Source organism: Microtus pennsylvanicus, chromosome 4, assembly GCF_037038515.1.
Source record: "Microtus pennsylvanicus isolate mMicPen1 chromosome 4, mMicPen1.hap1, whole genome shotgun sequence".
Lineage (NCBI taxonomy): Eukaryota > Metazoa > Chordata > Mammalia > Rodentia > Cricetidae > Microtus > Microtus pennsylvanicus.
The window spans coordinates 105,364,511-105,378,967 of record NC_134582.1 but is presented as its reverse complement, the minus strand read 5'-3'; the positions used below and the strand labels follow the sequence as shown (position 1 = coordinate 105,378,967).

Genomic DNA, 14,457 nt, shown 5'->3' with positions numbered 1-14,457 from the left:
ACTAAATGTTGGGAAAACAGGGAGAGGAAAGTCGAGTGATCAGATTCACACAAATAACGGCTTTCCTAAACAACCAGTGTGACTTGCTGGAGGCAGCCAGGCTGAGTGAGAAGCTCCCAGACTGTGTGAGGCTCAGAGCCTGCAGGGCAGGAGTGGCCTGGGGAAGCAACCCATTCCTAAGATTCAGCAAAAAGCCAATAGGCATCTGTTTAAAAGGAGAGCCTCTGCGAAGACGCATTTGTATTTAGCAAGTCTTAAGAGACCTCCCACACAATCTCGGTAAGGAGAGGCTCAACAGGTAAGCCAGAAACAAGGCATAAGGTGTCCATTGATGATGGCAAACTCAAGGCCAGCCTGGACTGACTGACAGCAGGTTTGAAGCAAGCCTCGACTACCCAAGACCCTGTCTGAAATACACATTAAAAGCAAGACAAACTAAGCTTGGGATAGAATTTCATTCAGGTAATCATAACTAGGGAAGAAGTTTAAAATGCAGGTGTGGAGAATACCTGATACTTTATGTCTTTCTTGTGCCTCAGGGTTAGGGTTTTGTTTTTTGTTTTTGTTTGTTTGTTTTTGTTTTTCAGAGAGCATTCACAGACAAAATAGCTAGGGTTTCCCTCTCTTTTAACCCAGTATGATAGGTAAGAAATAAGTGTCCAATGTGTCAAAATTGTAACATTATGTCCATACAGTAGCTTTAATATTTGAAAAGGGACACATTATTTCACGTACAGATAAAGAATAGATACTATCTAGATAAAGAAACTCATTTGTTAACTTAGTGACCCATCTGTAAATACCTCATTTAGCGTAACCTAATTTTGAAGACACATAGAAACCTGAAAGTCACTGGGCATTTCTTTGGCTGACCTGGATCAGGATGGAAGTAGTTTTGTTATTATGATTGTGTTTTCCAATGTTTCAAAGCCTGGTATTAAGTTTCAAATGTCGGGCGGGGGAGGGGGTGTTTTCTAGTATTTTCCATTGCAGTGTGGCATTTTGAATGAACCCTCTATGAGCAGAGAACTGCTAGTTATGTTTCCCCAAAAAGTCTTCTGTTATCTTACCATTTCTGCTGGTTCCCAAGCTTTGTTTTTTTGGCTAAAGTGAGAATCTGCACCTCAGCTTGCTTCCACACCTGGCATCAAGAATGAGACCAAACCCTGGGTACTCCCTCAAGCTTGCAATCCCACCTTCAAGAGGCTGAAGCAGAGGGAGCGCTGCAGGTTTGAAGCTAGGGGGTTACACACAGACCCTGTCTCAAAACAACAAAAGACCCTTCAATGCCAATGGCTTCAATCGCTTTTTCTCATAAGGTTTATAGAGAACACAGAAAGAAACAGAAAAGGGAGCCTCACCTCTCACAAGCTGTGCCTTTTCTTTGCAATGCTCTCTTTCTTAGTTTTATGGAAAATACAGACTTGCTCAATCTCCCTTGCTTATCTTATGACTCCATTCAATAGTTCCTAAGAAAGGACATGTACAGACAGACAGATTTTCTGCACAAGGACTTATTTAGCAGCAAATACTCCAGCTTCTCTAGAAACCCACTGGTTGCACTGTTCTTCCTCCTTGCGGTGGTTAGGTTTGATAAGCTGTATTCTGGGAGGAGGGATGGCAGCGGCTGTGCTTAGAACTATGCATGCTCTTCTTCTTTTGTGACAAAACACAAGGGTTAATTCCTTCATTGTGCCCTAGTTCCCTCCACTGTTCCTGCTCACTTGTCAATGGCCAAGCAACTTTCTGAGTCGAGGAAATCCCAAAGTGCTCATCAGACGAAGGGCAAGAGCCGCTGAAGTGCTAGGAGCAGACTATCTCTAAGACCTGACAGAACTAACTTTTAAAAATGCATTCTACAAGTGAGAAAAAAAATAATATGTTAAATCTTCATTTTAAAATGCAATTTTACAAGGAAACCCTAAATATAGACTTTTTCATCTTGATACCATAAGTGCCAATAAATCCGCACTGTGCTATAAATGTGAACAGCGGCACACCATGGTTGTTTTTGAAGAGGCCAAAAGCAGCACGGATATCTATAGTACTTGGAAATCTTACTCATTGGACCCAATTTTTATAATGTGTAAAACCGTTCTGCCTATAGCTCAACAAAGATTTGTCCACTGTCAACACAATTTGCAAAGTAAAGATAGAACTTGGTTCACAACAGTGTCTCCCTCTCAGACCCACTTTTACCAGGTGATCCCTAAGCATACTAATTTTTAAAAATGAAACTAAAATTGCTCAAATCACCATGAAGATAGGATAAGGTATTTCTCTTATTAAAGACATTCTTTTTATTTTTGCTAAGTTTTCACAAAGAGTAGTATATAATGCTGTCATTCTAAGCTCAAGAACCCAAAATTATTTTTCTTTCTTTGTTCAGGGAATAAAGAAAAAAAAATACCACCCCAAACCAGTACCAGTTGAGAAGCAGTTTAGTAATGTCTAATCTGAGAAACAAATCATGATGCCAATATTCTATAATCCTGGGCCTGCAACAAGCAATATGACAAGGGTGAGAAACACTTGGACATTTGCTCCTTGAGTCTTGAGAACTTCCTCCTCCCTGCCCTCAAATGTGGCAACCTCTTCATCAAAGTTCTCTTACTCTCAGGCACCCAGCTGGGGAGATTTTCAATTCATCCCCTGGTTTATTTAAGACTGAACCATCTGGTCAACTCCCATCCTGTTTCTAAATTATTGCCTCTTTCATTCAGGATCTGCGGATGGAAAGACATCATCTCCCGGGAGACCAGCCAGGCAGTGCAGAAGCAAATGGGGCGTGAGAATGCGAAGCAGCGCAGCCAGAGACTGCAGTGCCGCTGGAGGGTACTTACACTTGTACAGCAGAGAGTCTCCATGCAGCAAAAGGAAAGGGAAAAAAATATGAATGGAAGAGAGACTAAGCAACAGCATTACAAGAAAAAGGGAGGGAGAGAGACATACACAAAGTAGAGAAAGCTAAAATACACAAAAAGCCATCGCAGCAGAGCAACGGGGTAAGACTAGCGCCAAGTTCATGGCGTGAAGCATCCAGCCAAGCTTTTAACAAGCAGCGGCACAGCTACAGCTTTAGACACTGCAATGCTCATACATACAGACATTAACTCTGTTTCTTAGCATATCTCCAAACCCATAGTGACATCATCAGTTGCCAGGGCACTCAGTGGGCAGAACACTGGTCAGATATTAGAATCCCCCAACCCCCGATGCGCGCGCGCGCGCGCGCGCGCGCGCGCGCGCGCACACACACACACACAGATCTCGCCTTGGTCTGCAACCGTGTGGGGAGTGGGACTCAGGGTGAGCACAGATGTCTCCTGAAAGGCCACTTAGAGCCCTCTGCGCTCTCCACCGCACTTCAGGGGAAAGCACTTGGACTCTCTCACTCCCTCCACGATCAAAACTTCTTACACAGAAATTTGACGCTGGAATCCTGCACAGTCGACCAGTCAAATGGAAACTAAATATTTCCTGATGAGAATTAACATCTTACCTTAAAATTTGAAACCCATTGGTCACCATTGGCAGCCGCTAACACATCCTACTATTTTTAAAGTGAGGGCGGAGTATTTTAGAAGCCGTACTTGAGTCATCAGTGTGTGTGAAACTAGCCCGAGGTGACAGAATCCTTCTTGCTTTGCAGAAGGGTCCCTACTGTGCCTATCTGAGGCTGTGTTTTTCTTAGTTCTATGTTTCATGTGTCAATTTTTCCCAACAGAAAATGGAATGAAAATGTAGAGCTCCTCAGGCTGTGTGTGTAAACAGTGTGGGTCACTGCAGAGGAAGGGGAGGATGCAGGAGGAAACCATTCCCAGGGCCACCCCTGCCATCATCCATAGTCACAGAAAGGCTTAAGCATTTTTCTTCAAACACGGTTCATATTATGACCTATAAGGTGAGCTCAAAAACGTCTTTGCTAAATGAAAGGAAAAAGAGTAAAAATGTATTTTCAAACCTTCAGTTGTCATGCCTGTGTTAACACACATTCCCCTGGAGCATCCACAAGTGTGATTATGGCTCCAAGTATGAGGAGTCAGTCTCATCGATCATCTTAAACTTCCCTTCTCTTTCTGAACGGTTAATTTATCAGGATGAGTCCTCCGTCCCAATTCCACCTCCATGGTCATTACGTGTAACAGTGAGGAGCCTTTCCTTTCTGAGAGTGACATGCAGAAGGAAGCCATGGCAACCAACAGCTCAACATTTAGACAACGTGAAGATCGTTCACTCTCATGCCTGTAAGCTCTTGAAACTCACTTAGGCTGTCTTGGTGTCCCCATCTCCACACTACAGACAGGAAGGAGTTCTGAGTGCAAAGCACTACCTTACACTCAGGCATCCAAGCAATAGGCTCAAACCTTAGATCTCCCATTTGCTGTGGAATCTGGGCCAATGTTTTTTGTAGCACTGGGCTTGTTTTCCAGTTTAAATTACTGTGAGGATTAACTAAGACACAGACTATGAAGCGTTTACTACAGTACCCAACATGCCGTGCTACACCATCAGTGACCTCGCTGAACCTCAGTGCCAGTCTGTGAGGGAAGGGTAGGGTTGGGAGAGATTAAGGGTAAAGTAGATTTTTTTTTCTCACAGAAAAAAATACCTAGAATGAATCTAAAAGCCCCCTGATGGGGAATAAGCAAATGACACAGGCAGGAAACATCGGTTCACAGATGCAAAAGTAAATGATGGAATAGCAGCTAAAATGGAAAAATATAGAACAGTAGTTCTCAGCTTTCCTAATGCTGCAGCCCTTTAATACAGTCCCTTATGCCATGGTGACCCGCAACCATAAAATTATTTCCTTGCTACCTCATAACTGTAATTTTGCTACTGTTGTGAAATGTCATATCTGGTATGCACTCACCAAAGGGGTCGTAACCCTCAAGGTGAGAACCACCTTTTAAATCAGCTACATTTCCTTCACATTTTGTCTCACATCAGTGTGGTAAAATCTTCCTCATGGACTCTCGCGCACAGGTCATAAACTGGGAGGCACCCACTTCTTTGGACATTAATCTCTTCAGATGTATACATCCACTCTTTGACCTATTTAAACACTCTCGGGTTTATGAAGAGAGGGGACTAAATACAAGTCTTCTCTTGCACTCACGAGGCGGCATGCCTGTCATCCCAGTCACGTGACTTCCTTCACTTTGCTTCTTCTCCCCACCAAGTTTACACACACATGTTTTGCTGAAATCGTTTATTACATTTATTTATGTACATGTGTGTGTGCGTGCGATTGCATGCATGCACACATGCATGTGTGGAGGTCAGAGGTCAGCCTGCAGAAGCCAGTTCTCTCCTTCTACTTTGTGGATTCTGGTAGTTGATGTCAGGTTGTCAGGCTTGGCAATAAACACCTTTACCTGCTGAGCCATCTTTATATTTCTTCCTTATGACCGCTACATGATTATCCCAGAAACGACATATTCCTCTAGAGCCTCTCATGATTGGTGAAACAAAGAAAATTAATAGTCATCACATCATATGCAAGCCACATATCATAGGCTATGTTCAAATTTCCTCAGTTAGAATTCTTTGAGATGGGGTCTGGCCTCAAACTTCCATTTAGCCGAGGATGATGGTGAATTCATCTTCCTGCCCCTACGTTGTAAGTGCTGGCATATGCCGCTACACTCGGCCTCCCTCAATTATCTGTCAAATACATAAATTCTCTTCTTTAGATCCAGAACCTAACGGAGAACCGCACATTATATGTAAAAAAAAAATGTATCTTTAGCCTCTTTTATCTCAACCAGTACCTCCTCTTGACTCTACCCCAGTGCAGCTTTTCTTCCTTCCGTTTCTTCATAATAAGATGCAGGGGAAATGGTTTTAGGCAGGAATTTCACACAGTGGGTGCTGTGGCCCGCTGAGTCAGCCACAACAGGTAGCCCACATCGGGCGGCCACTATGGTCGGGGAAGCCGTTTGGTCTCTTGATTGGAGTGGGGACTTCCTGGGTGTTTCACTGTCGAGTGCCATTCCTCTGTTATTAATAGGCACTCTGGGAAGTGCTACCGCCAGTCCATGCAGACGAGACTACTTTTAAGCAATACTGGCGATTCTTGCTTTAATTAATGCCGACAGCAAGAGCTGCAAGGATGGAGTTCCTATGGCTCTCTCCTTCCTGAGTCTGTTTGGCACCTCTCTTCTGTTAAGTCCCCCGGAACCACTCCTTTCTTGATATATTTTTAACAGTACCATGAACAAGCATATTTTAAAAATTAATTCAGTGTAGCATAAGATTTTGCAATCCCTGTTTTTTCTGGCACTCAGTGTCCCACTGACATTTATTCAATCTACCCTGCATGTCCCTTGAGATGGTCTCTTTGGATATAACACCAATCCTTGCTCTTTGATTTAAGGCATCCTTGGCTGACCCTGTACTTTCCTGGGTACTTTGAAAATGGATCTAGGTAATCCCTGTGTAATGAGCTACATGGGAAAACCTAAGTAATTCCGATCAGATTATCTGCTGAGTCAATGCTCAGAGGGGAGCTTAATCGATTAATAGCCTCAAATATCTACTCTAATGTTACCACACTTGTAGCTAGAAAAGCCATTTTCAATGCATCTCTACTTTCAAAAGAATGAGGCCGCATAAATCAGCGGAGAAGAACAGATACAACTCTAGCTTTGATAAAGGTTGGACAGCACAAGGAAGGGAAAACTGGAGGTACGCCATGCTTCTCCCAACACCATTAAATCTGGCTCCTCGCTGTCCTCCTCAGTTCTCATACCCACGGCCTTGTCTCACATCCAGCATGAACTGGCACTGTGATGTTCAGACACACACATTCTGAGAGCAGTACTGGCCAGAGACTCTCATCCCAGCACAGCAGAGTGCTAGCCTGAAGTAGAAATGGTTCATTTCCTTATTTTATCAGATTTATAGATATTCTTTAATGAAAGAAAATTAAGCCATTACCTTCCTACTATACCACATGTTCCCCAGCAAATAAGAATCACTTTACTTTTTATCCCCTTTAATCTGGTAAATGAACCCAAGGTGAAATTACACACTTGAGTACTCTCTTTAAAAATGAATATAATTAAATATTTTCCTTGATAGTAGCCAAAGAAAGAAAGAAAGAAAGAAAGAAAGAAAGAAAGAAAGAAAGAAAGAAAGGAAGAAAGAAAGAAAGAAAGAATCTGGTACTGATCTCAAGAAACTATATATATTTGTTGTTGTTCTGAGAATGGTTCTCACTGTAGCTCAGGCTCGCCTTATACTTTCTATACAGCTGAGGCTAGCCTTGAACTTCTGGATCTACCTGCCTCCATGTTTAGAGTGATGGAATTATACTTGCGCTCAATTACAACTGAGGCAGCATCACACTGCCTCAAGCAAAGCAAGTATCTTTTAGCAAATACTAATTCAGATGAACATAGGGACAGGATATCTACTAAGAACAACAAGTCCTCTCTACCCCTCTAACAGTGGAAGAGAAGGTGAGGAAATTCCTAAGAACATTGCTGTATGCTGAGTCTGTGTTATTCCAAGTTTCACAGAAGCTTTGTCAGCATCTGTTCTCATTACTGTGAAAGACAAATGAGGGAAACCCTACCAAGCAGCGCATCTATAGAATACAATTCAAAACCATTTAATTTAGAAAACCCATTGACTACAGAAGGCAAGAGTAAGGAGGTTAGGGAGGATGTCCATCCTGCCTCCAGAACAGACTCCAGTTTGGTGACATCAGGAAATTAGCTCGGTAAACATAGCACAAGATCATAGCTGACCGCAGTGCTGAAAGAGACACATTAAAGCTTATGATAATTTACTCCTTAAAAGAATAATTTGGGTGCTGAGATGGCTCAGCAGGTTTATAAAAGCATTTAACACAACCCCGAGGACTGGAGTGCTCCATCCCCAGAGACAATGTGGTAGAAGGAGGGAACTGGATCCCCAAGTAGTGCACGCGCGTGCGCGCGCGTGCGCGCACACACACACACACACACACACACACACACACACACAGAGAGAGAGAGAGAGAGAGAGAGAGAGAGAGAGATTAAAAGAATAAAAATAAGTAGCAAACAAACTACAGTGGTGCCGAGCAGGGGGACAGCAGGGCTGCTGAGCGCAGATGCAGATTCTGGATGGATGCTGTAGACACCAACAGGCCGCCAGGAGGTCTCACCACAAGGCTTAAATCCCATGGGTCCCGAGCTTTTCTGAGATCAAGTCCTCAATTTTCTTCATTCTAACTCTTTACCCTGAAATGGTGCTTTGGATAAAGACAACTTAGCACCTAAACCTAAGAAACCTGGTCTGTTCTAGAAACCAGAATACTTGCCATGTTTTGTCTGTTTATATGTATGGTATATGAGTGTGGCACATGTGATTATTTGTGTCTATGCGTGTGGGGGAGGTACTCATGCATATGTATGTCTGTGTGTGTGGAATTCAAGAGTAGATACTGGATATACTCCTTAATTTTTTTTTTAAGCCAGGGTCTGTACTGACTCTAAGATCGCTGGACTGGCTTTCCTGATTGACCAGCAAACCCCAGGGATCAGCCTGTCTCTGTCTCTCCTCCCCTCCCTAAATCCTAGGATCACAGGTATGCAATACCATGCCTATTTTAGGAAATACTTTTACAGCATCTATTTCACCAATGAAAGAATAGGTCAAGAACGTAGCAATATTGTCAGGTATTTTTCATTTGCTTTGAGCTTGCTTAAAACGAATTCAAGATTTATAGCCAAGCTATGGTGAAGAGTTGGGTAAATATCCTATCAAACAAATTCCCATATGTTTCCAATGGTATTGTTTTATAGCAAAACATGAGTGGTTTAGTGCACATAGGAGAGGTTTCTTATTCTCCCCAGAAGAGCCTTTGCTGAGTCTCCAACATTTAGGGTTTCAATTTCAAGTAACTGCTCACAGGGCATCAACTCCTTCAGTTACTTGGGGGACAGGTCACAAAGCACAGAATGGAATGCTTCGTTACAGCACCAATGAGAATCTTTACAAACTAAGCGTGCTTGCCAGGCAAAGGACACAGAGAGCAAAGCTAGTCTGGAGCACGTATTTGAAATGTGAACTTACATGGGTGTGGCTTGCTATCAATTTTGAGCTGCCCACTGAGTCCTGTGTTATTTCCTACAGCCAGCAGCTCACTTAGGGCCTTGTCAGCATCTCAGTGGACAGCACTAACATCTGACTTTGCCCAAACTGCCCAGCCCACTCCCCTTGCACTACGAGGCTGTATGTGATGAATTGGCTTGGGCTTCCCTTTCCACCTTGGCAGTCCAGCTTCCTGTTAGTCTTGCTAACTATAATGACCGGCATTCAAGCTGTCTCCTCATCCCAAGCCCCCGTGGCTCTCTCCTGGGTTGACTTACTCATTCTCTTCTCCACCAGCTTCTTTTCCAAATGTCAGGGTACCATCAGTAACTGTGCACCTGGCCCAATGCTTAGAACCTTCCTCCAGGAAGCCTTCCTTGACAGCATCCCTCCCCTAGTGGTCTTCTCTGTCTCCATAGCAACAGGCACCCCTCTCTTAGAATACAATTTCCCATTGTATTCAGGTTTATTAATAAAGAACCACTTCAATCCAAAGTGAGCTTAGGCACATATAAGACAGATCTCCTTTTAAATGAGTAAATTAGGATGAAGAAAAAAATGAAATTGGAATATGGCTGAATAACACAATTACTATTCTTAAGGCTCTAGTAGCCTTTTATATTCAAATGCACTCATTCAGCTCTGAATTTTTAAACTAAAAATACTGACAGTAAGTTCTAGTAAGCACACAACTGTGTCTAAGAGTACGGAGTACACTGTAGGGAACTTCCATTACTCTTGGTTAAAACCTGGCTATTTCTTTTGTAATAATGACATTTTGGGGATGAAATCAGCAGTGATACAAAACATGTAAATAGCATAATAACATGGTTTTTATTTGTTTTTGAGACAGGGTCTCTCTATGTAGACCAGGCTGTCCTCGAACTCACAGAGATCCTTCTATCTGTCTCCCAAGTGCTGGGATTAAAGGAATGCACCACCATACCTAGTCAATGACAAATCTCATAGGGGTGGTACATTCCCGCCTTCCAACGTCTAAACAGATCCGAGAGTTGAAGTTGCATGAGTGCCAATTGCTAGAGCTACCCAAATTAGCACTGTGGTGGTGCCTTTCAGTGTTGCAAGCCTGGTGGAAGCTTCATTACCTACCATGGGAAGCCAAGAATACCAAGCACACAACAAACAGTTCATGGATAAAAACTTTTGACCCAAAGTTTCTATCAGTACATCAGTACAGTTCATCACTGCATCAGACTTGAGCAGCAGACGGTACCTCTGCTCCTCCCCTGGGGTTGTGCTTTACTTATCAGCTTATCTTGAAACAAGGGTTCATGTTGCCCAGGCTAGCCTAGAATCCTGGACCCTCCCTCTTTCACCTTTGGGATTATGGGCATATGCTACCATACCAAAATCCTAAATTCCTCTGAAGGCCTGTAGCCATAGTTCCTGCCTTTCTTTTGTCTATCACCTACGTAACAGGTCTCCCTTAAGGACCACCCATTATCTTCCCCTTTGATAGACACACCCTTTTGCTGTACACCAAGTTCATTTTTAGTACCTACAGATGATGTTTCCCCAAATTTAAATATCATTGAATTCAGAACCAAGACAAAAATCTCTGCCTCTAAAAACAAAACAACAACAACACAACAACTTTTTCCTCCCTCTGGAGGTATAGTGGGTACACAATGATAATTCAAGCATTAAGAAACTAGAGACTGGAGGATCAGGAGTTCCAGGGCAGCCTGTCTACACACACACACACACACACACACACACACACACACACACACACACACACAATGTTTCTATTGTGAGCTGAAATAAAGCTCTTCCTTTTTGTCAGAGTATTTTCACGGCAATAGAAATGAAACCAAGCCCTGGGGGTTGGGGGTGCTGGTGAACCTAGTAGCTAAAAAGTTGTCACATCTCCTCTCTCCAAAGTGCTATCCACAAGAAAAGTCTGTCACGGAATAAAACTGCAAGGAATAACTTAACAGTCATGATGTGGACCATCTGGTGTGCAATTCACATTAGTGCAGCTAGTTGTAAACGAGACACGCTGACCACAGCCTGTGGTTAGCAGCCTTGCCAGCAAACCATTTAACTAATAACTCCTGGATTTGACGAGCTAGGTGGTGCAGCCTTCTTCAAAGCAAGAAGACCTGAGCTCCAGTTCCAGAGCCCAGTTAAAAAGTCGAACACAGTGGCATGGAGCTGTATCTCAGCAAAGGCTGGGCCAGGAACCAGCAAGCCCACATCCTAAGTGGCAGACAGTGCCCACTGACTGACACTTGAGTTTGGCCTCTGTCCTCCATACGCGCACACACCGACACAGATGTGTGTACTCACACTTGCAGAAGCACACACGAAGAGAAAGAGAAAAAAACATTGTCAAAAAACTGGCATGGTGACCTACGCCTGTGATACAACACTGACATCATGGAGGCCGGAGGACCAGAGGTTCACGGTCATTGTCAGTCTCACAGAAGTTGAAGGTCCAGCCTGAGCTACAGGAAACGCTGTCTGAACTTCCATACACGTGAACTGCTGGTATTAGAAAATGAAGCAATTTCCTTAAATTAGTTTTAAAAACTGGTATCTTGCTCAGGTCAAGTACAGTTTCACTAAATTTTAGACTGCATTCAAAAACTTAACGTTATATATTTGTGTTGTGTGGCTGGAAAGCATTGTGGAAAGTAATCGCTGCTTTATCGCTGGAGACAGGGTTTGCAAAGTGGTGTCCCAGTTAATTCAAGCCACTCCAATTCTCCTCCAAGCAAGCAGCAGTAGGAGAGGAATGGCTCTTCAGCAGCAGTGTCGCTTTTGATTTTGAACTGCTCTGACACTCGTTAAAATAACTGAGAGAAGAGCAGACAATTAGTGAGCTGGCGATGCCAAGCCGGAGCCACAGACACCGCCTTCTCACCTCCACCCCAACCTCCTGGCAGTTTTTAAAGGTATTCTATTAGAAGGAATGACAAATTAGGGATAATTAATCAGTAACACAGGAACTGTACCTTTCAGACCCTGAGCGCGGATAAGAAAGCTGCAGTTTGGCCATCTTGATTTCCTGAGATACCCTGCTATATGCAAGGAGCAGGTGATGTGGACAAAAATATATTTTGTACATATATATCTTATTTATGTGTGTGTGTGTTTGTGTGTGTGTAATGTCTGTGTGCATCTACATATTTGTGGATAACTGAGGTGACCAATTCCTTGGAACTAGAGTTTTTGTGGTTACGAGCTGGGTACTGACTCCATTCATCTGAAAGGCCAGCTAGTACTATTAATTACTAAGCTATTTCTCCACTCCATCCCACCCCCTTTTTAGAAAGATCCTCTTTCTGACATTGTTTTTAGTTGTTGTTGTTGTTGTTAATGTTTTTTTGTTTTGTTTTTCAAGACAGGGTTTCTCTGTGCAATAGCCCTATCTGTTCTGCAACCTGCTTTGTAGAGCAGGTGACCTCAAACTCACAGAGACCTGCCTGCCTCTGCCTCTGAGTGCTGGCATTAAAGGCGTGTGCCACCACATCTGAGAAACATCAAAGCAGGGTATGGCAAGCACACTTGCCATCCTAGTGCCTGGGAAGCTGAGTCAAGATTTGGGATTCAAAGTCAACTTCTACATACAGGAATTTGAGGTCAGCAAGACTACTTACATACACTGTGTCTCAAAAACAGAATAAAAGACCACCAACAACAATAACAAAAAAGAATTCTTGGCTCGAACTTTATGGGGGCTCACGTCTGTAACCCCAAGCATAAGCCATGAAGACTGCCATGACTTCATGGCCAGCTTGAGTGGCTTATTTAGTCCTGGACTATCAAGAAACACCTTGTCTTAAAATAAAACAAGCTCCCACTACTACCAAAAGAAACGCGTCCTTATGAATTCAGGTTGTTTTTAAAGCGTTCAGTAAATTTAACAGTTTTTGACCAAATACTGAGTATTTTGCCAAAGAGATCATTAATAATTATTATGTTCTGTGACCTTAGATCCTTCAATCCAAATTAAGGCAACGTCTAAGCCTAACTTGGGGCTCTAACTCTTCCCTAGTGCAACTGCGCATATTGGGTCTTTACAGAAATGTAAGCACTGAAATTCAAACTAACACAACCATCAGAGCCTGAGAAGCCATCAGACCCCGAGAAAGGCCACTCCCCACTGAGTCATCCAGAGAGGTTCCATCTGGGAGGTGCATGCCTCCTCTTGGCCACACGTCAGCGCAACACGTGTTTTCTGAAACTGGAAGTTGCTTCGTGCATGTGGTCCCCAATGGCTCTCCCCAAGTTCTGAAAAGTGTCTGATTTCAAACAATGAGACTTTAAAATCCAACCAGGGGCACTGCACAATGTGTGTGTGGAGGAGAAGGATTGGGAAGGCACCCGCGGGGGCCGCCGCTTACCATACAGGTGTCTAGGTCTTCCAACCTCTCCACCTCGTTGAGATCCTCCACCATAAGTGTGGCACGCTTCACTGGCTTCTCTTCAGCCAGCTCCACTTCTAGGGACTCCCGCTGGGGAAGGCTCTTGCCTCTCCTGCTGTAATGGTCGGCCTTGGGTCAAGAGAGCGCAAGCAGAAATTAGAGGAGGAAACAAGTAGGAACTCCTTAGTAAATTCCTGAAGATGTCGTCCACAAGGTGGCGTTGTAGAGAGCTAACTTGCAAGGGAATTTTGGTATTTAATTAAGTAATTTATTTAGCATTTTTGGAGTATATCATGTTATCTAATCCTGCCTGACCTACACCCTCCCTGCTTCAACCTCCACTCCTGGGTGCTGGGGTCTCAGGTGTGAATCACCATGCCCAGTTTCAGTGATGATGAATCAATACAGAGAAACTTTCATCTTTTTTGTTTTTTGGGGGGCCAAGTGAGAAATAAGAAACCTCATAAATGAGGATACTGGCAAGATGGCACAGCAGATAAAAGCACCTTCTGCCAAGACATACCACTAAAGTGAACCTCACGTTAGTGGAAAGAGGGAACAGACACCCACAAACTGCCCTCTGATCTCCATATACCTGACCACACAAACATAGCCAGACACACCAAATAAAAAGAAAATTTTGAAAAAATGTCAAACTTCCCAGGAAGGCCTCCCAGGTGGAGTCATGCCCAGACACCATCCAGCATTGGTGGCATTCTGTCAGCGTTCTGAGACAGCTCCAGTACCCATGGGACAGCAATCAAATGTTTCTAAAATAGAATGTGCCAGGCCGGCCAGGGCTCTACAGTAAGACCATATCTCTAAGTGAATAAGTATTTTTAAAGAGCATATGCCACTGAGTCTGGATTAGGGACAATGAAGCTAGCCCTGGGCTGCCAGGAGATGAGAATATGACTTCTTCAGCTTGATGGGCCAGGAAGCCATTTTCTATACAGTTTGGCACAGGGCTGTC

General features: G+C 43.5%; 1 protein-coding gene across 10 annotated transcripts in view; it reads right to left on the bottom strand.

Annotated features, from left to right (window-relative positions):
* The window catches only part of Carmil1 (capping protein regulator and myosin 1 linker 1), a 261,760-nt gene that overhangs the window by 29,228 nt on the left and 218,075 nt on the right, over window positions 1-14,457 (bottom strand). For all 10 annotated transcript variants that reach the window (XR_012910397.1, XM_075970038.1, XM_075970042.1 and 7 more), the window contains one exon: window positions 13,464-13,613. Coding sequence is in view for 9 of the 10 variants with exons in the window: in XM_075970038.1 (XP_075826153.1) it covers window positions 13,464-13,613 (150 nt within the window). In the remaining variant the exon portion in view is untranslated. The remainder of the gene's footprint in view (window positions 1-13,463; window positions 13,614-14,457) is intronic.